We start from the raw sequence: 23627 nt of genomic DNA, 5'->3' as shown, positions 1-23627 counted from the left end.
TTATAATAATAAAAAGATAATAAGGCTCCTCCTTTTCAGCCTCCTTATTTTTATTTTAAACAAAAATTAGAAATATACATATACCGTACTATGAAAAAGAAATATGATATTTTATATTTTACTGTTTTATAACATTTAAACATCGGAAACCATACACATGTCCAAAAAAACCGCGCCACACAGAGATAAAATGCCCATTTACTTCTTCCTCCAGACTTTGAATGAGGACTGCCAAAAGCAGAAAAGGTAGCAGTGTGTTCACACTGATGGCAATGAAGGAAAACTAGTTATTTAGAGGCAGACACTCTGCTAAAGGACCGTTGACATCCAACTTGAACCAATACTTTTCTTTCCACCTCCAGCCGCTCACAGAGTGATATCAATTAAGTATGTAAGGATGAACTGTACATAAGCAATAAGATTTTAAAATCATCACTATTATATATTTCAGAATTGATTTAAATTGTATTGTACTATACTAATTGATATACTAATAGTGCTTTAATTCTATGCTTCCATCTAATTTTACAGACTAATCCTTTGCTGGCTGGGAATTCAAAGAAGGAAACCGCTAGTTACATTCTTCTACTGAGGCAAATAATACAAGGATAGCAAAACTAGTAGAACATAGAAGTTTTATGAAATTCTCCCATTACTGGGTCAATCCAATTCACCATCCACAAGGTATCAGGAGCACTGATTAAGCAACAGATAGAACATTAAATATCAAGCTGCCACCTACAAAACATTTACCTTCAATAATCATATTTTCATACAATATTACACTGTACAGTAATCTCTCACTTGCAGTAAAAAGCACAGCTCGTTGTTAAATACATATTGTTAAAAACATATAAAGTTTTAGTAATAATTAGTTTTTCATTTATTATGTTTGTACTCTATACAGAAAATGTACTTTCCACAATGTCATTTTGATACCAAGCCATGAGTAATCGGGGGGCGCAATGGCTCTGGAACAGACCACCCACTTGGTTTAAAGTAGGAGGAAAGTGAGAAAGTCAAACCTCAACCAAGTGTGGTGACAATAGCCACTTACAGACATTTCTGTTCTATACATATAAAGCTGTTGTTACTAACAGTTAAGGAGCTGTATTACATTAAAAAGATATTTGTCAGTACAGTACAATGATGGGAGGATAAACCACCAAATAGAGGGTATAGTTTTGAAAGACTATTGCAACTGAAGTCAGTACAAATACAGCAACTGGATGCCAAATAACTAAACTAGTAGTATGTTGTGGAAAAGAGGCCAGATAGTGAGCTACCGAATTAAAATACAAGACAGTGATTAGGGCAAGAAGAAATTAGCAGTGTCAGGAACTAGCAAAGGTTAGCAATGTGTACTGAAATACACAAAATAGCACACCTAATACTGTGCAATCAGATGCCAAACAACCAGATGGCTAATACAACACTTATGCAAATGCATTTTCAGTTGGACTGGGAAAAATTTAATTTGATCTTGCAAAACCACATTTTATTTTGAAGTTTCCAATGCAGTTTCTTAGAGAGGCACTAAAAAACGCAAATATAAAAACGTGTGTCTTTTTACAATGAAATTGATTGCAAAGAACAAAACACAGCAATATGTTAATAGCTGTGTTATTTATTTGCACTCATAGTCAGATATGGTTTTACAAATTCTATAGGGGTGGTTTTGATAGGTGACATTGTCCAAATTGCATTCTGTTTGACTGATCTGCCTACAGAAAGTAAAATAAAACAAAAACAAACAAAAAAAAAAGTTACTGCTCCGTAAGATTGGCGCATGGAACAGTGCACAGTGCAGTGAACAAATTAGGGACGCCACTAATTTATTTGCTGCCCTATGTGGAAAATGTAAAAAGTGCTTTTTACAACAGTTGTAAAGCCACAGGTTGTCTGTTTTATAGGCAACGTTTGTCTATTCAGCTTTTGTGGAGCTATAAATCACTAGGTAATCTATAATGTGTTTATAAAAAAAATAAAAAATGATATATATTTTACCAATTCCATCCAATTAGCTTAGCCTCGAGAGTTCTTAGCTGGGCCAAGGCATTTGGATGGATCTGAAATCACTACAAATGGAAATATATCAAATAAATTAAATAAAATCCTTAACCACCTCCAGCGCTAAACAGTCTGAGTGGGTTTTGACTAAAGTAGTAGGGGGAAGGGTCAACAAGCATAGGGTCCCACATTCCATTACATCATTCTCACAGTCCATTTCACCAATTCATTAGCAAATGTCAATAAAACACATACACAAAATTGTTAAATATATTTTTGTTGAAATAAAAATTCCCCTATATTGCATCTTTCAAAACTTCATTATTAACAAATAATTGTTCTTTACTTCTTGTTCTACTATTAACCAAGGTGACATCAAGATCCGTAATCCAAACGGAAACCTTCAAACTTCCAAGAGGACATATTCTAACTTGGTATTTCAAAGTGAAATCTTCAGGCTTTGTAATCCATGGGAATTAAACAATTCTCCAAATTGCAGCCAATCCCACAGACAACATCTGGTCAATTGAGGATACACTTATTCAGCTCTGGGGCTTGGAGTTGTGCAGCGTATATTGTGTATTTCTTTTTTTTTTTACATTCCCTGGACTATATAAAAATGTATTTTTTTTATTTTTTTAAAAAAGTACACTTCCCTTTGGACTAGGATGAGTGTGCAGATCTTTGTTTTATCTATCTTTCTTCTTAATAGAAGGACTACCAGATACCCCCTTGAGGACTGGCGATCCAGTATTCTTCCTGTCAGATACACTGGAGCAGTGCCAGAGTATCAGTTTACATTTATTGCTGTTTGTACTGGTTCCTGTAAGGTCTCTAGTTCCCTTAAATTGGATATCCTGGTTCTGACTCTTGCCTTCCCTGACTACACTCTTGCCTTATGTTCTGGTTTGGTGCGGAACACCTGGATAGACCTCGGTTTCCTTGACTACATATCTTTTAGTATTATTATCTTTTTTAGTATCATGCCATCTTTTCATGATTTGGCTCCATTTGGACGGTCTGGTTCTGACCATGGCTTCCCTGACTACACTTCAGTATACCACTAGACACTTCCATTTGTCCACTCTGTTACTGACCTGGCAGGTCCACTATGCTTTATTTCTGATTCCAGTTACATCCCTAGCAACTAGCTCTGAGGGCCATGACCTGCACATCCTACACTGCTAAGGACAAACCTACTTATGGGGATCTCAGTGGCATTTTATATTCCGCTCCTCCTTGCCCAGTAGTGTTACCTATGAGAGGGTACAATGTTCATTTTTCCTGTGGTTCGTAACACTTTCCTTGCCTATGCTCATCGTCTTCCTACTTTAATGTAAACTTGCTTCAAGCTGCATATCAATGGTACTAGTTTATGGATCTTATGGGGGAATGGGGGCACGGTGCTCTTCTTTTTATTTCTATATTAAAATTTATAGATTCAACCCAAACAGCTTGGCCCCTGAGAAATTTTCTCATACTGTTCCCCAATGTGACTAACTGTGACATGGGAAATCACTTTTTCTATAGAAGCTCCTGTTCAATTTATAGATTGTAAATGTGATTATAAATAGGGAGCATTTCCCTTTGGACTGTAAAGCTTGAAGATTTGTTCTTGGATTATGGCAGTACAAGAAGAAATGATTCATTTTTAATAACATGTAATTAGTGGTGATTTTTTTTTATATTAAAAATATATTTATTTATCAATTGTGTTTCTTTTAGTATGATAAATTGCAGTGTAATGGATTGAAGTCTTACGGACCACATTACTATTATACTTTAACCACTGGGGTGCCAAAGATGCCAATCCAGATGTTCCAATTTTTTATGTTACCATGTTACCCAGAGCATAAGCTTTCCAGGAAAAGCCCCAGCTTTTCAGCATAGGGCTGGTAGTCTCTGTGAAGGGAGGCCAAGCTATTAATTTACAGAACCCTTTCTCATGAATTTAGAAGCAAAAGATGGAGAAGGCATATTTTCATATTAACAAATAAATATTAACCTCACTTGTCAAAATCTAGGACAGTGCTGGGTCAGTCTAATATACAGTGAACAGCAAGAGGGTTTTTTTTCATGTTTTGTTTCACTTTCTAGTTTTAAGAAATGCCACTGAACATCAGTTACAAATTGAGACATGATGAGAATGTTACAAAATGGGATTTCCCAATCTTTGTTTTTCTTTTTCACAATGAAGTATTTTGCTTCATTGAATTACTTTTTATAATTAATTGATAGAGCCTGTTATCATTATAGTGGGACCATAGATTGCAAAATTGCAAGTGGCCTGGTTTTACAATACAGTAGTACCCACAGCTGATCTGGCTGGGGCTAATTCTCCCTAAAACAGGGGAGTACATGCAGCGTGTTTACCTGTTATAGTGGGATCTGACGCTGCCTATTTTGCCCAGAGCTATTTAAGCTTTGTGACACCTCCATTGTTGTCCCCCTGCTTTAATGGGTATCAGTTCAGGCTGTTTAGCGCTATGGTTGGATTTTAAATGGGCACAAAATTATTTATTGAAAACATTTGCCTGATGGGATGGCACCTGCACGCTCTGTTTAGCAGGGCATATGCCATCTCAGAAAGCAGAGCACATAACAAATCCTCACAGTAAAACCAGATGTATAACACCTGGTTGTACCATATAATTTGACATTAAAAACTGATTAAGTATTTTTAAATCTGACAAATTTCTTGCAGATTTAAACAAATTGTTACTTAATACATTTTGTGATTAGTTTTTGAAATGTCTATGCAATTTAAAATAGCAACCAAACTCAGGTTTTAATAGATCTGACCTATGAGTGACAAGAGACCAAAATGCGAGAGATAAATATCTATAACATGGTCTTGTTAGGGGCATACCCATATCACAATGGGCATGTCTAGAAAAAGGGACATACCTCTAAACACTTATTAAGGTTTGGCATTGCTAGTCACCAGTTTCATAAGTAAAAGCAGTAGGTGAAACACGACTTTTCATACTTGGCATAGATAACAAACATAATATTAGTCACTTAATAGAGAAGTTAGGGACTTGAAATTGTAAAAATCAGTCAGTCGTCACTCTGTTTATCTTGCATTGATCACATTATGTTCCATAAATCCAATTTATATAATTGAGTCACTAATTTGTGCAAACTCTGGCTGCACTTTGAGTTATTATCATACATTATTAATACATATGAAATTCACACAAACACAAAAAAAAAAGTGATTAGGTTCTGTACATTTCATGTTAGGATTGAATTTAATTCTTACTTTAACTTGGCAATTATGATCATGTCACTAAAGAGGAATAGGTATCTGTCCTTAGTCTTCAAATCCTGGGTCAGCTGGACACATTCATGCATAATCAGCTCTGAATCTTGATTGGATAATCCCAGGACAAAAGGGCATTGCTCAATGGAAATGGAACAGGCACTGTTCTCCCTAGGATTAGAATAGACAGAACATGTTTTAGCATTAGTTATTTTGTGCAGAACCCAGCGGCTGCCGCTGGTATTGCCCTTTGAATATTGACATTGTGACTGTTGACATTACTACTGTTGACAGTCACAATTTCACCATTTTATAAAAATCAACAGAATGAATATGTCCATGTTTACACAGTCACCAGTTTGGTATCAACAGTATAACTGTCACCATATTCACTGTTGCCAAAATGACTGCATCCCATGCTTAAAATAAATCAATCAATAAATCTTTGCGAGGGTTTCACCAGAGTGGTTTCCTACTTACACCACATTACCAACATGGCTGACTTCTGCAGAAAACCACAATTAGGCAACTAGACCATTATTTAATAGTACAGTAAATGTAAGCCCACTATGGAGTGCTGGTGTCACACCTGAGGATCTATCTGTACCCAGGCTGGGTTGTGTCAATGGAGCAGAGCTGGTGACTATGTGCAAAAAGGTGGGTGGCTTGATTAGGTTCATTTGCAAGGAAGAGAAAGGATTGGTAGCGATGGTGGTTTCTGCGAGTTCAGTAGAGTAGAGAATATAAATGGCACTGGAGAATGGCTAGTAGTGAAGAATAGACGGTTGCTATATTTAGCAAAGGAGACCAGACTGGAACCAGACTGCAGACTGTACTGTCTTAGCAGAAATAACCAAGAAGACTGCAAATTGCTAGGAACCAGATTGGTGTCTGAAGAATCAACGGTGCATTGACAACAGTATAAAAGAACTTCCTGAGCCCTAATATAACTATGACCTGATTATTGGCTGTGGTTAACCTAGCTGATGCAGCATTTTGACTGGCTGAGAGGGATCAGGTGACTGGTTCCAAGATGGCTGCACCCAGGAACTGGTTTTGAAGGGTCCCTGGAGTATAGACTGGTATTCCCTGATTGGAAGCTGCAATCAGCTGAGCTGAAGTGGTACTCTGACTGACTGAGGAAGAGCGGGTGACTGAATCCACAATGGCAGCGCCCATGTACTGGTTTTGGAGGGACCTATGGAGACAGACTGGGCAGCACCCTGCGGAGAGATCTAAGACTAGCAAAGGCTGCAGACCAGAGTGGCAGCTTAGAAAGACAGCAAAGGGGTCAGTAACAGGACCTAAGAACCTGGAGGGTGACAGCTGCAACCCCATCTGTTTTTTCCCTGTTTAAATGGACATCATCCCCAAATATTATTTTTCCCTTTTTGGATGTAGAGTACAATCAAACAGTAAATAGTCTGTTCAAATTGGAAAAAAAAGTTTTAATGGTTTGACATGTGTATGCATGCAGTCCTCCTCGGTTTCTACAAAGGCATTGCACAGCAGAAATGTATAGCTTTGCAACATATATTGCTCTATTCATTCAATGATCCTGGCAAATGATGCCTTTAACACTACCAATTAATTAAATTAATTTGTTAACATGATTGCTTTTCAGCACTGTTCAAAGTAACAAGCCAATAAAGGAAGTAAAGCTCTGTAATAATTAATCTCCGCCATATAAGAACACAGAGGGGCATTTAATGCATCAAAACGGAAAATATACGGAAACAATTGTTTTAGAAGGCATCCAATTTTTGAATTCTCAGTTTGGATTTGGCGTTTGTTATCCAGCTACTTTTTGCACATAAACCCCAACTTGCCAGTCATATATTGCACAGAACTAAACCTCATCCTTCCCAACTATGCATCTGGATGCAGTTTGGTGATGGAAATGAATGGCAAAAAACAAAAATATATATGACTGGATTCGGCCAGAACACCTTTCAGAATACAGAATTTGGAACATCCTTCTTTAAAACCATAGCATTCAGACATCTGCTTTCATTGTCTAATGTGCACTAGACAGAGAACACAAATTGTTGATTGCTTTTAGTGTTATGCTGGGTACACACTACACAGTTTTCATCCAATAATCGGCTAAATCAGCCGACATACGACCTCTCGTTCAAAAGTCGGGTCAGTGTGTGCAGTGACACGATGGTCAAAAGTCTGCCCAAATGGACGATTGTCACCTCATTTGGTTGGTCGTACCGTTTAATATTTTCGTTCCAATCTCGTTTCCGTTGTGTAGTGTGTATAAACTGCCGACCGATCCACAACAGTGAGTACGAAATTACAGTCATTGCTCACGACAACATGGCTGTAAAAAGTCGCTAAAGGGACGTCTGCTCTTCCCTTTATCGTCCTAAACAAGGCTAGTGTGTATGCAGTCCATGGACCGAGTGATCGGAACATCGATCGCATGTAAAATCGCTCGGCATAAAAAGTTGGTTGAAATTTCTGTAGTGTGTACCCAGCTTTAGTAAATATAACAATGTAATAAAAATTAAACCTTTGTTCAAAATTGAATGTGTAAAATAATTGAGAACCTAATAAAAGTCACATAAATCAATGTTAAAATACTAATATAATTATATACAATATAGATGATAACCTCATCACATTTAACTATTGGGGTTTAATATTTTGCAAGAAATCTGAAATTTACAAAATTGCTTTGTTAAAGTGAAATTACTGAAAGGAAAGTTTGGGTTTAAACAACTAAGCAGGCCCGGCGCTCCCATTAGGCAAGCTTAGGCAGTTGCCTAGGGCGCCGGGCTCTGGAGGGCGCCACAGATTAAAAATTTCTTTAAAACTGTGCGGCGACCGCTGACCATACTTTTCACGGCCGCCGCACAGCTTCAGATACATCCACAGGGAGGGGGGGAGGGACTATTGCTCACCGCCGCCTCTCTGCTCCGTCTCCTCCCCTCCACTCACTGACTGACTGTCGGGCGTGACATCATCATCACGGCCCAACAGTGTCAGTGAGTGGAGGGGAGGAGACGGAGCAGAGAGAAGGCAAGTTAGAAGCAGGTAAGAAAAGACGCCGATTTTGAAAATGTGCCTAGGGCGCCACGGACCATAGCACCGGCCCTGGCACTAAGGGCTAGATTTACTAAGCTGCGGGTTTGAAAAAGTGGGGATGTTGCCTATAGCAACCAATCAGATTCTAGCTTTCATTTATTTAGTACCTTCTACAAAATGATAGCTAGAATCTGATTGGTTGCTATAGGCAACATCCCCACTTTTTCAAACCCGCAGCTTAGTAAATCTAGCCCTAAGAATATTCGCCTATATAGCCTTCTCTTGGCCAAACTCTTCACTTCTACCTATGCGCCCGAAAGAAAATCTAAACACGTAGGAAAATGGCACGACCAGCGGATCCAAAGCTGTATTTGCACTACATGTCCATTTGCACTTCATCAATGCAAAGCACCTACATAGCTTTCATTTTCATGCTGCTTTATGGTTACAAAATTGCATTCATTCGAGTCATTCCCTGCAACACCAGGGAATAACTATTTTTCCAGTTTACAAGCGAGCGGCAACATTCCTGCAGCAAAGTAAAAATAAATAAATAATAATAATTAAAAAAAAAATCAGCTACAGCGGTCTTGATTGTCTGTAAAATTCTATTGTCCTGGATAAGGAAGGCTAAGGGGGGAAAACATTGAGTGCTATGTTATCAAACTGAAAATGACATTTCACCTGAAGTCTGCAGCTCACAAGTAGATAGAATATAAATAAATTTAACATATGGTTCATTTTTGCCAGAAGTCAGCAGAAAAGTTAATATCTTGAAAGCCATTGTTTTTTATTTGTCTGTCATAATTTAAGGGTGAAATTAATATTTTTAAAAAACATGCTGCTTCATGTTTACTGTTGATCAAGTTGTTTACTTTATTATGTTTATTATTATCTATTAAAGATTATCCAGACAAGATCTGTAGAGAGGCGTCAGTCATCTCTTAGCAATAGTATCTTATGTTTGTGGCTTTTTGGTGGTTTAGCAATGTGACTGATTGCAGAATCTTCTGCTTTTCACCTTCGTCTTTTCCTGTTCTAGGAAAGTGAAAACATGTGACTACCTCTACTTTCCTTTCTTTATATTTAAAAAAACCCAAAAACCTACTAATACAGGGCACAACCTCCTCTAGCTTAGGGTGTTCACAAATGGGACTAGACAGTGGTGGAATTGGGTGTGTATACGGTGGTATGCCATACCGGCACTTCTCCTACTTTACTCATTGTAAGACTAACAAATTCCATTTACGTACATTCCCATTACATTTGTCATATCGCCGCTACCTGTTAATTTCCACTTCCGCCACTTGGGCTAATATTAAATTATCAGACTGCAATTCAGTACTGCAAATAGTTTTACATTCGTTAGCTAAATATAATTTTTGAAAATGATTTTTACATTGTGCCTAGGGCGCCAAGAACCCTAGCACCGGCCCTGGTTCTAGCTGTAAGACTTATCAAGATACGGATGAAAAGGATAATTTAAGCAGCCGTTCCTACACAATATAAATTTTATTCATTAAGCTTTCTCAAAGAGAAAAAAAACCCCTCAAACTAGATGGTTTGATTGTTTACAAAGTCATAAACATGTAAATATATAATCAGAACATCCACTAATGAAATGTTTCATATGGCAACATAATCATGGAGTTGGGTAGTGGGGAGTACTGACTCAACATAAGCTCAGGGTAATATCAGACATTATGGTGACATTGTGAGTCTGTGAGGTATTATTATTGGCCATTATGGGGGGGGTTATAGAGGTTTTATGATGTCATGATGACGTTATAGAGCAGTGTTGGCTAACCTGTGACACTCCAGGTGTTGTGAAACTACAAGTTCCAGCATGCTTTGCCAATATATAGCAGCTTATTGCTGGAAGGGTATGCTGGGACTTGTAGTTTTACAACATCTGGAGTGTCACAAGTTAGCCAACAATGTTATAGAGCCTATATGGTGGTATATTAAGGTTATGTGCTGGAATGATGATTTTCTATGTGATCAAATAGTTAAACTGAATGCCATTAAATAATGTGTTTTCTATTTCTATAGTGATATGAGATCTATAACATTTGGCATTGCAAATTGTTTATGTGAAGACAATGCTTTAAATAAGACAGAACATCCACTGATAAAATCTTAGTCACAAGATATGTTTCTCAGTATTCTTTAGGACTAAAAATTATTTTAGCTACAAAGGGGCAGGTCACCATATGTACAGATATGGTACACAATTATATGCATCACTAAAAGCTTTTTATGCCAAATTACTATAAAATTAACTTTTCTATTGATTTTCAGATTATAAAAACAGCATAAATACCTAGAATTGTGCATAATATATTAGGAACGCTTTTCTGCTCACTTTGACTTTCATGCTGTGAGTGACTCCAGGGGGTAAATGTATCAAGCTGAGAGTTTTCCGGCGGGTTTGAAAAGTGGAGATGTTGCCTATAGCAACCAATCAGATTTTAGCTATCATTTTGTATAATGTACTAAATAAATGATAGCTAGAATCTGATTGGTTTTTCAAACCCGCCGGAAAACTCTCAGCTTGATACATTTACCCCCAGGAGTTGCTCTGATACTCTTGCTTGGTCAATGATTTAAGTCCTCCGTTTTTTCTCAATAGTGATGGTGGTGTTCTCAAACATGGCTTCCCTTTGTCTATTTACTCAAGGTCCCAATATTTTTTTGTTTAAGGTTACACAAGAAACTAACTCAGATGAATATAGAAAGAGCTTGTTTCCTGATTGTAAGCAAGTCCATTTGTGTGTCGTATCATGCGTTGTACATGTTCAGAAATAAACCTTACTCCAATGAATGCAATTGCATGAAATTTTCATGTCCAAATGCAAAAACATTTTTTGAAGGACAGCACTGGGGTTGGAAGGGGCGGACAGATGTAGGCAATGTATAGCAAGGGAATGTCGAGAGTTTGCCAACATAGATACAGTCAATTCAAGTCTTGGGTTCCTCTTAATTAAGCTTGGTTACAGCAGTATCATTTACACCAGCTACAGTGCCAGTGTAAGTGCTGACTGATAGTGATGACTGGCACAGCATAGTCTTTGGAAAAGTACTCCTATGCGTACACCCATATTGAATTCGAAATGCATCTTGAGATCCGCTTGGATTTGATTACGGTTGGAACTATGCTCAGGTTACATGTTGTTTCTTAAACCATAACTTGCGCGCAAGTTGTCCTCTGATTTAAATCAGACTCTAATGGGGAAATCTAACTTATATCAACTTTGTTAAGCAGCCTAAAGTTAATGTTCCAATTTAAATCAGTCCCAAAATGTATCTGCTGTCTTTGGGTGTAGCATCAAACAGAAAAAGTGTACTCTTGCTTTGCTGTACATTTCTTTGGAACAATAAAGATTGTTTTACAAAACATAGGTGACTCCAATATTTCTACTGGTCCATATTCCAACACTGTGGCAAGAAATTATTGTCAATGCTTGTATGCTTTTCAGCCTTGATATCTCTGAAGACTATATAGTTGCTGTAGTTGGCAATTTCATTGCATCATCATTAGGGTCACTGCATCAAACTGCATAGCCTTCACTCTCTATGTATCATTAATGCTGGCTTACTTTGGTTAACTTATCCATTCTCTACTTCCCATGCTTCTCCTCACCCTTGGCTTCCACTTTGCCTCTTCCCCTCTGCCTTGCTCTTCCTTTTCCTCACCTGCTCTATCTCCTTGCCCTCTAACCTGCCTAATCTAATTACCTGCCACCCCCTGCAGACGTCCACATCCCCTCATCCCCATCTCTGGATGCATCACACATCCTACCACTCCGTCTTCTATATACCCCCTCTGTTCTCTTGCAACCTCAACAGGCCACTCCCTTTCCCTCACATATCTTACTCCTCTCCTCACCCGACTGACAGCTCCACTAACGCTGGGCCTGTCCTATACCTACCCATTGCACTCCGCCTCCTCCCTGTCCCAAACCTCACTTCTTCACTCCACCAATCTTACCAACCTTATCCACATCTCCCTTCTCCTCTCCCTTCCATTTTACTGTGCCCTCTGGAATATCAGGTCTGTGTGCAACAAACTAGATTTCATCCATTACCTTTTCAACTTTAACTCTCCTAACCTCCTCGACATCACTGAAACTTAGCTGCTCTGCTTTGATACCACTTCTCGTGCTGCACTCATTCACTCTACCAGGACTAGAAACTGATCAGGTAATGGTATGGGCATACTTCTCTTCCCTATCTGCACCTTTTATGTCATTCCCCTTGAAACCTCCCTTTCATTCTGCTCCTTTGAAGTACACTCCATTTGTATTTTTCTCCCTATCAACTTTCGAGTCATGGTTATCCATCGACCTTCAGGCCACCCTTTTCACTTCCTTGACAACTGTGTGGCCTGGTTCCCCCACTTCCTGTACTCTGACCTTCCCTTTCTCATCCTGTGTGACACTACCATTGCCATTAATAGCCCATCTTGTGCAGCAGCTTCCAAACTTCTTTCCCTCACCGCCTCCTCTCTCAGTGGACATCCTCTCCCACTCATTGCAGGAGCCAATCCTTAGACCTTGTCTTCTCTAACTTTTACACTATTTATGACTTCTCCTTTTGCACTCATTCACCACCACCTCTCCTTGCCTGCTCTTCTCCCCACCTCCCAAATCCTTGCTCATCAAGCACGATTTCAATGCCCTCAACCTCCCTACCTTCTCTTCATTTCTTGAAAACACTCATCTCTCCTATTAGCAATTTGAACAGCAATAACCAGTCTGTCACCTTGTACAATCATTCTCTGAACCCTCAAAGTCTTTTTCTCTTGCTGACTTCCTTCAATTTAAATTCATCCTCTCCTTCTCTAACTCTGCCTGGCCAATAATCAATCTAAGTTTCTTGTTTCCTTCCAATCCTCATACCCATGGTGCATCTTTCCCATTTTCATATCCATTTTCAGACCCCCCACCACCACCACCACCACTACCTTTGATTTTGCCATCTTCTTCACTTCCAAAATAAGACTCTTCCCTAACATCTGCTTCCACCTTGCTCACCACTTTAACCTCTCTCTCTTCAGTACCATCTTCCCTTTTTCCCTTAAACACACCATGATCTACCCATTCTCAAAAAACCCTCTCTTGAACCTACCTCACTCTCAAACTACTGCCTAGTCTTGAAAAGTAAGAGGAGGAAAAGTCACCTTGCCCAACCTCTTACAAGAACCTTAAAAACAAAGCAGACTTGTATGTTTCTAGCAGTTTGGCTAAGCGATTCTGAACTCAGGTGTACTAGGCGTCCTCAAGTGGCGCATAAGGCTTCCAATGGTGAAACCAGATAATATAAACTGCAAGTGCTAAACATACACATGGAATTATATGCATCATCACTGCTTTTTTTGTACTAAATTACTATCAATTGCTTGTTGAATACACTGTTTCTATTCTATAGCCTAAAATTGCTAACCTAAGCCGATACAGAGCTTGCTAAAATCACAGGTTGGCCTTGAAATTAAGGGATTTTTTTTATTTCTACAGAACAAAAATATTTAAACAAAAGTTTAATGTGTAGCAAAGAGGAACTTCAAGTCATAAGATAAAACTGCACTTGCTATTACTCTTTATATGCTTCCCGTCTGAAATCATTATTGACCTTTCAAATGTATTTCGGGATATACAGGGTAATTCAATTGGCTGCGTTACACTCGAAAGTGACGGGGCCTGCACACTATTACCATTACTGCCGTAGTAGGGCGCATTATTACCGTTAGTACTGTAATTTTTAACACTTATTTTTGCTCACGACTCAGGGAGCCACGATCAGAAATCCGGGTTAAATTTATCATATGTAAGGTAATAGTAATAGTATGCAAAAACATCTGAATCAATCTCACCAACAATTATATATAGAAATAGTAAAGCAAAAGTAGTTTCTAAACAGATGTAGGAAACCTGGTGTTAAGTGAAAACTCTCAGCAATGAATGGCTATTGCAGTTTGATAACAAATGAAGATCTGCAGCTTGTGCAAATGAAATGAAAGTAGTAAACAATGTTGTTCGCTTAACTGCCCTAAAATATAAATCAAGGAAAGGTTTACTAGTGTGTGATTTAGAGACAGAAAGAACCCTCTCCTCTTCTGTAACAGGCCACGCTATTCAGCTAGAAGTAACCGGCCCAGGGCTCAGTAGCACTATGCCCCACCCCTGGGTACAAGGGAATTAAATTATAAATAGGGGTACAGAGTCTCCTAAAAAATAAATTTATAATGCATAGTGCCCCCATAAAATAATTATACATATTTAATATAGCCCCTGTACATAATTACATAATTGGTCTAGATTATTTCAGTGTAGTGGGAATATTTACACACCAATGTGGAAACGTCTTTTGTTCTTAAACTGATGTAATCCATATGGATAAAAACTCCTCATCTATGAAATGAACTGCTCCAGAGGAGCTCCGAATGTGAAATGAGTTAATGCCCAGTAAACCAGTCTACTTACTAGAAAGGCAGACAATTGGGAGTGGTGTCTCATCGTTCATGAATTAGAGACTGGTTTCAAAAGAAATAAAATAAAAGGCAGTGTGTAGCCCTGAGCAGTGTCAGCACCGACAGTCTTCAACATCTCTAGTCTGCCTCCAACACTCAGCAGTTCATTGATTGCTGGCCTTCACAATTATATCCCTTAGCAGAATCCAGATGGGCTCACCCTCATGCTAGGAATGACATAACACCTCTCAGGTATTACCACAAAGCTTTAATACTGATGACACAAATGCGGGTAATTAACCAACCAGCCACAATAAGAACCTGCTCAGTGCACTCCTCAGTGCCCGAGTATCAATTGTGTCCAACATCGATACTTTAGCTCCAGAACTAAGCTTGGAAGTTTAGCAGTTCTTCGTGTTTCTTCAATTCCTGTGTCATCTCCTTGACACCAACACACCCATACATGCTTTTCGAACGCCTCTTATGGCATGCTACACGCTGTTCAAGCAGTTCCATCATATCCGTGTACCTCATTACACACTATTCACTGTTCAAAACAGTGCCAACCCCTTTGTGTAAATCGATACATGTACTCTGTGTACTCCGTTAGACATTACCAAACCTCCACACTTTGTGTACTCAGCTGTAGCCTCAGCATTGTATTCTTGGGGGACAACCTTATTGTACATCTTCTGGTGTTTTTCAGAATCCCAAGTTCTCACAGGCAGTATGTACAGTAAGTTCTGAGTTACTTCTACTACTTGCTGAATTTCTGTACTGCTTTTACAAAATATGATGCACTTTTCACTAGTTCTAATGCATCAATTTTCCATAGCCTGTAGCAAATTGGCGCTGGTGAGTTGTAATGGTAACATCTAAGGACCATCACAGCAAAGAGTGATAGCTGAAGATGGAGAGAGATCTGACAGGAATAAACTATAGAAAAACACAGGATTTTTTTCTTTTAAAACTAAGGAATAAGAGCTGTCAGGAGTCTGAGAGATGTAAAGAGAACATTGTAATGAGATGGGGTTGTCAGGACATTGAAATTAAGGATTTAGACTGCTAGACACACCTTCTCATGAAAACTGTGTTTTACATTGTTTGGATTTTGTTTTGCTAAACTTGTACAGTATGCATGTTTTATATGGTCATTGTACATTTTTTAAATGTTGCCAGCTGGGTTGCACACACTGCTACTATTATGTAAACATGACTTTTGTTTGTACACTGTTAGTTGTGCAATATGCCTCCTGGGCGTTGCATCTATACACAGACAGCGGATGCCTCACTGAGTCGCAGCCTGATTAAGCAGATTCGTTGGAGCAATACATTGCAGTGTGACTACAAGTGAGCTGAAAGCTTGAGGTGGGCCATGGGTAGGCCCTGGAAAGTAGAAATGTGGAGGTGCCGTGCCCTGGAAGAGGGTGAAGTTTGAACGTCAGAAGAAAGAAGACAACTCACCGTTCCTGCGTTCCAGCGCTGGTAAGTCTTCCTCTTCTTCCGCAGGTCCCGGCAGGAGAGGGCAAGTGAGCCAATCAGGGCTCACCTTCCCCTGCTGGCCAGTTGGTGGCCAGATAGGTGAGCCAATCCTGGCTCACCTCTGGTAGTTTGAATTATTGTCGCTGCGGCGAGCCAAACAGCTCTCCCAGCGGCGCCGAGTGACGTCAGCGCCTCAATGGCTATTTGATCCGCTGAAGACATCAGGGGCAAGTTGAGAATCCTGCGCGGAAGAAGGTGAGTATATTCCCTGCAGTTAGGTTGGGCACTAGGCCCGCTGGCATCGTTAGTGGGCACAAGGCCCTGGTGCAGTTAGGGCATAGGAAGGGTTTATTTGGGCACTAGGCCCTATAGATAGAGTCGGGGCACCAGGCCCTTAGAAGCGTAGTGGGCGCAAGAGCCCTTATTAGGAGATTGACACAGGACACCAGTGTTAGGAACTCCTTCAGTCAGCACGACAGAACCCGGAATCTGCTCCGATGTCTGGTGTTCGCTGGAGCCCCTAGTGGTGGGGACAGACTTGGCTGCAGACGAAAGGAGGGTCGTGTAGTGTGCACTGACTGGGGAGAACCCTGAGGCAGCGTAGTGGAACACAGCGATGGGAGATCCAGGCAAAAGGTCCAGGGCCGGCAGCGGACAGGGATATCAGAAAACGAGCCGAAGTCAGGGGTCACAGGCAATACGACAAAGTCTAAAAACAAGCCAGGGGTCATACACGGGAAATCCAATAATAGAATAAGCACAGGAGCAGGGAAACAGGAACAGGAGCCTAGCTAAACAGGAAGCTGTAACTGGCAATGAGGCTTAGTCCTCACTGCCTTAAATAGCAAGAAGGGCCAATAGGAATCATGATAACAGAAACCCCTCCCACTATATGACTCTGCACTGACACAATGCTGACAACACCAAGCCAGTACCAATACAGTAAATATATAAGACTCCCATAAGAGTCTATAGATAAATATAACAACCCTACCTTTCCTTGCTGATCTGTGCCCGGGTGTCAGCCCGCTGGCCGGGCGCTGCGGCCTCTGGATTACAGTGTCCCGGTTGTTGCCTAGGCAACCGGGACGTCAGAGGCGGAAGTGACACCCCGGTCATCATGGAGACGGCCGGGGCGTCTGAGAAGACCGGAAGCGAGCCGCGGCGGCCCGTCGGGGAGCCGCGGTTCGTAACAACCAGGCCCCTAGGTGTAGTGTGGCATGAGAGAGTGAATCTCAGGCAATAGGCCTGAGGTAACAGTTGAGCAGAAGGGTCCTGTGACCGTTCTGCATATCAGGCTTGTTATCTAGTCAGTGCAAGTGCCTTCCATTCTCAGTCTACCACAGACAGTAGTAACGTGTTATTGAACTAGTGTGGTAATATAGCATTGTATATTGTGTATGTTTGTGCTGTAGAAGTTTCTTTCCAGGTGAAAGATGTCAGGTCCCCATTAAAGGTAGGCACTTGTTTCCTTACTGTACTCCTGTAATTCTCTGTGTCTGTGTGAATAAGGGGTTAGTTAGAGCACACACAGTTAGGGTAGGACACATGTTAGTCTTCCCGTCCCATAGGTCCCAGGGGTTACACAGGATTCCTGAGGCAGTGATTGGGCACCTCACTGGCGGTGCAGTACGGCCCTTTTGAGTTCCAGGGGTGCGTACCGTGGTTCCAATTGGGTGTCCCAGTCTGAGTTCCAGCAGGGTCCCTGACGGTTCCATATTGGGACGGTGTTACCACTCAAGTGAACACGACCAGCCTGAGTTCCGGCAGTGGCCACTGATGGTTCCGAGCGGAAGCCTCCACCCTGGTGGTGCATTGTTAGAGTGAACCCCGGTCGGGCAGGTGGCAACTGATCCATGGGATTCTGTGAGTGACCCCGTAGTGAGAAGACAGTCTTCTCAGTATGACATGGGTGCGGGTTAGGGTCAGCCCCGGAGTAGAAGGCGAACAGCGGCTGGTGTTCCCCATAGGTAAAGGGAGGAGGTGTAGGGACTACACCACACCCAGTACTTAGCAAAGGCTGTGTTGTGTGCGGTCTTCCACAGGTGACGGAGAGGAGCAGGAGAGCAGAGATCGGAAGTTGGAGTGCCTGGGTGAGTATGGCTCTCTTGATTCTTACTTCTGTTTAGGCCCTCACCAAGGGGCTAGTAGAGTATTTGGGGCGGGATTGTTCCCAGTCACAAATACTCGTAGTCCCGTGCCCTTGGCCAGAGCAAAACGAGGTGGCGGCAGGCAGGGTTGAGAGAGTGTCTCTGCTCCTTGCCGTAGCCTTGGACAGTAAATCCTCCGGTATTGTTGCATATTTGCTATTATGTGTGTGCTGCATGTTTTATATTTGAAATAAAAGGTTGCTTCCTACAACCACTACTTGCTTAGGCGATTTAATTAAGCCATGTAGCCATGTTGAGGTACTGGTATGGTCAGGAACAAGCATAGGTCTGACCTATGGGCAGACCAGTCAGACTGATCCAGTACCTGAAGATCTTACATACCCCACAGAGAGAAGAGTGACTACACAAGATTTTTACATTACACTTATAAAAGATAATAGATTGCACATATAAACCCTGGCCGGATGAATATATTGCAGAGTACACACAGTGGCCATGAGCCTACCCATATGAGCAAAACTACACCACATACAGAGACTGAACTTAATTATACTACTAGAGGACTTACACTTCTGAATACATACTGTATAGGACTGTTAAGACCAAATAAGAGTACTGCATCCTTAACATAGCAAGTTTAAGCTGCTAAGACAATAATTATAGAATTAGAAAACGACCCAACTTCATAGTTGTGATTTGTTTTAAGGAGGTTGTTGTCTTGATAAAAATAAGTACAAGTCATTTTTTACAAACATTCATGGTAGGCAAAAACAGTGCAATGGTTCAATAAAAACACTAATTTTCATATACATTTAAGTCTTTGAACAACGAAATAGCAGATGAAATTGAACATATTGATTAATAATTTTATGTGTGTTAAAATAAATCTTACATACATAGATATGTTACCAATATGCTTTCACTACTTTACAACAGGAAGTGACTGTTGCATTTGAACTAGTGAATAGTTCATCATATTTTAAAAAGCAAGTGGTAGAAGTAACTTGGGGCTTACATACTTATCAGTTGTATTTTAGATATTTAAATTTACTCGTTAAATTAATTTTGGGGGAAAAAAGATGGGATTGTGTCCACAGACCAAATTTGTCAAATGTTTGAAAAGGTGCATCACAACTATTACTGATTTTACAAAATGCAAAACAAGAAGTCAGAAGCACACTTTAGACACTAAAGATATAGTAATTGAAATAAGAAATATTTGTGTATACACAATGCTAGTATGGCCTAAGTGTCTAAATTATGATCCTGCAATCTTGTTCTAAATTAATACAGGACATAGGTCTCCAAATTGGATGACACCAAGTCTAACCCCTTTAATGCCAATTCCTGTTATGCTAGCACCTCATCATCATTGTTTATTTGTAAGATGCCACAATTTCCACAGTGCCAGACAGGCATTATCTAATATACACAATACAGCTTAAATATAAATAGCAGAACAAGTACATATGAGGTAGATGAAAGAGGTGTAGACATGAAAGACAGTGGGTAGAGAGGGCCCTGTTCTTAAAAGTTTACAGTCCAGACAGAAGGGGCACAACAGAGATTATAGTAGCTGAAGGGACAAGAGTGGCTAAGAAAGTCTCACTGCAGCATTTACAATGAATTATAAGGAAGAAAGATGGGTGACAAGATAGCCATCTAGCAGGAGGTTGCAGTCATCAAGGTGGGAGACTGAGAGAATGAAAAAGGATTTTGGGATAGTTGTAAGTGAGAAAGGGTTTCTTTCAATGTTTTGAAGGAGGAGACGACAAGACTGTGTAAGACTGGTTGTGTGGAGTGAAGCCAAGAGTAGAGTTGATGACCAACTCAGTGGGCATGTAGAACAGTGGAGAGTGTGATGTTGAAAGATGAGGGGAGGTGTAGTGACACTAGAAGGGGTAAAGATGATGAGCCCCATCTTGCACTTTAGGTAATGTGAAAGTCGAATAACTGGATGACGTCTATATTAATAAATAATGGTTGCAATTGTTTTCCGTGCAATTGTGATTAGGTAAACAAAGCAAATACACTTACATCCGCACTCGCATTTATAAATATTTCATTTTCAATAAAGCTTCCAATTCACATTTTTTTCATATAAAATTATTAAGAGATTCATTACACATTGGTAAACTTACTTTATATTTATGGTTCAGGTCATAAGAAATGTATTGTATTTGGTCTTATATTAATCCACATTTCACCAGCAGGAATCTGGTATCATCAGATAAGCGATTACACATTGTAATTGCAAATTATGATTAGTATAGGATTAATACTGAAAAATACTCTGTTAATGGGTTAGTTTAAACCAGATATTTTTCGGGTCCCTGAGGGAAGACACGTTCACAGCTGTTGGAGTGAGTTGCAACCACCTTTGGAGAAGCATCGTTTGATCTGACCTATGACCTGCATTGTACTGGACAATCTGAATCCTAAACCAATGAAGAATGTTTTTAGTGTTATCTTTGTATAGATTCTAACATAATCACGGTTTTCTTTCAACACAAATTGTATACAAACAGACACTGGTCCAGTAACTCTCTCTTTTAGGATTGATGAGCTGTTACTAGAGCCAGTGCATAAGCAAAATGTATCAGTTATACTTTCTTGTATTTTGTTATACAGTGTTATATTTTGCTATTGAATCTCTTTGTGTGTTGGCACCACATTGATTGCATCGGACAATCTTTATAGGGAACCAAATAAACGGACATAGCGGTAGCTTTGGGGAATCATGATGGAAATGGCTGAGAGGGAGTTGGACAAACGGGATAAAAGTGAGGGAGAGATGTAATTTTAGATGTATTTGAGTGCATCTAAATAAGGTTGTAGTGGAGGATGATGGAGCATACGAATTTCTCTCAAAAGACTGAAAAGCAATGAGCTAAGAGACTCCAACAAATAGATCATCATTAGTTATTTATATAGTGCCACTAATTCCGCAGCGCTGTGCAGAGAACTCATTCACATCAGTACCTGCCCCATTGGAGCTTACAGTCTAAATTCCCTAACAGACAGACAGAGAGAGAGCAAGAGCGAGAGACTATATAGCAGCCAATTAACCTACTAGTATGTTTTTGGAGTGTGGGAGGAAACTGTAGCACCCGGAGGAAATCCACGCAAACACAGGGAGAACATACAAACTCCACACAGATAAGGCCATGGTCGGGAATCAAACTCATGACCCCAGTGCTGTGAGTTTGAAGTGGAGACAAAGAGCGATCAGAAAGGTGAATGAAGTGAGAGAATTTGTCACACTCGTTCTCCGGGTACCTCCACCCGAGCCTCTAAACACTGTCACCTATGCCTTGTATCTGTGATTAGTTCACCTGTGTGTTAGTCAGTTCTGCTATTGGTCAGTCTCTCTTTATAAGGTCCCTCCTTTCACCTTTGCATTGCTAGTTCTTCAAGTCATATCTGACCTGATTCTGATGCCTCCTCTGTGCTCCACATCTTTGTGATAATGATGCTTCAACGCCGCTGAGTGTCTGGACTATGCTGATCTCTACACATTTGTCCTGCTTACCTGTGGTAATTGCTGTGATTAACATCCACTGTCTACTCGACCTGCACCATTGACTACTACTGCCATGTTCCACATCTCCATGGAAAGCTGTATTCCTTCACTGCTGTGTCTGGACTCTGCTGATCTCAATGTACCTGTTCTGCTATTTATGGTAATTGCTGTGATCAACATCCACTGCCTACTCGACCTGCACCACTGTCTACTGCTGCTGCTGTGTTCCTCATCTCCGTGGTAAGCCGTGCTTCATCGCTGCTTTGTATCTGGACTTTTGTTAATTGCTGTACATCAGTTCCACTACTGTGGTAATCGTTATGATCAACGCCCGCCGTTCATTTGTCTGCACCGCTGACTGCTGCTGTTTCGTTTCACATCCTGGTGGTAAGCTGTGGCTCATCGTTGATTTGTTATTGGCCTTCATTCTGCATTATTTAATTTCACTGTTGGTTCCTATTCTCTGTATATTGTTATCATCATCTGCAGTTTACTCAACCTTCAATGAACTGGTATTACATTTTACATTAAAGTGGTAATCGTTATTATCACCATTGGATGTCCGAATTGGATTTCTGCTGTTATTAAGTCATTATCCATCTGTCTCACTGGGACCTTCTCTAGAGGGCCGCAACCTGTAGGGTGGAAGCTGCTGAAGCCCAAATTCCCTTGCGGGAGTCTCTGGTGAATCCGCGCCTCTAGGAAAGTCTAGCTAATACCTATTGAGACAACAGGATTTCACTCATCTATTCGTGAGCTAACCTGACAAAATTGCTGTAAAGGCCAAGGGAATGAACATTGACCAATCTCTTCTCCTCGATAGAGAGGTCAAGGAGGATGAGCAAGTAGAAGTGACCCTTTGACTTAGCCACGAGTAGGTCATTGGTCACTTTAGTGAGGGTAGTCTCTGTGGAGTGTAGAAGAGCCCAATTGCAGAGGGTCAAGAAGAGAGTGCATGGAGAGAAAGTGGGTCAAGCTATTCTAGACAAGATGTTAAAGTATAAATAAATGATGATGATTGATGAAATAGTTTGGGAGCAATGGGGAATAAATAAATACGGAGGTAGCTGAAGAGAGAGGAAGGATTGGTGTATGGTTTCTTTAGAATAGAAGAGAAGAGAGCAAGTCAGAAGGGAAAAAGTAAATGCCGAGAGATATGTTGAAGAGGTGAGCTAATATCTGGCAAACATCAAGGGTATTGAATCAATTTCTGTGTATTTAATGGAAAGCCAATCTGTTTGCTAGTGTCATATTTTTGGATATGAAGAGGATTCAGGAAGTAGCATTCTTAGACCATTTCCTCTGTAAGTGCGTTGAAATGAAGGCACAGTTCGGGAGCCATAACCCTGCTGAAATGGGTGTGCTGTGCATGAGAAGAGTATAAAAAAGTAGCATGAATTATCACTATCACAGTGACCTACTATGATTAACAAAACTAAATTGTGCAGACTATCTAGGACTCTTCAACTATTCCAGGCATTCTGGTATCAAGCTTAACTGATGTATGAGAGTAAAACCCTTGTAAATTGAGGGAGGAGCTTGCATATTGGGGTGATAAGGGAAGTAATTTAGTTTAAATAGAGGGGAAAAGCAAGGGGGGTTTGTTCTACAATAGGACTGAAGAGACAGTAAAGGCTATTTCAATTTAGGGAGAGGGTTTATGAGTTTACGAGTTACATGAGCCTTGGTTATGGCTAGGGATATTATTTCAATTGACCAGACATTGATAAA

The 23627-nt window shown here is 40.3% G+C and overlaps 1 protein-coding gene across 1 annotated transcript in view; it reads right to left on the bottom strand.

The window, feature by feature from the left end:
- The window catches only part of TAGAP (T cell activation RhoGTPase activating protein), a 134703-nt gene that overhangs the window by 31819 nt on the left and 79257 nt on the right, over window positions 1-23627 (bottom strand). The window contains exon 3 of the mRNA XM_075203098.1: window positions 5276-5446. Within this exon, the coding sequence (XP_075059199.1) occupies window positions 5276-5446 (171 nt within the window). The remainder of the gene's footprint in view (window positions 1-5275; window positions 5447-23627) is intronic.

Source organism: Mixophyes fleayi, chromosome 3 (genome assembly GCF_038048845.1).
Source record: "Mixophyes fleayi isolate aMixFle1 chromosome 3, aMixFle1.hap1, whole genome shotgun sequence".
Taxonomy (NCBI): Eukaryota; Metazoa; Chordata; class Amphibia; order Anura; family Limnodynastidae; genus Mixophyes; species Mixophyes fleayi.
This window is presented reverse-complemented; position numbering and strand designations above follow the sequence as displayed.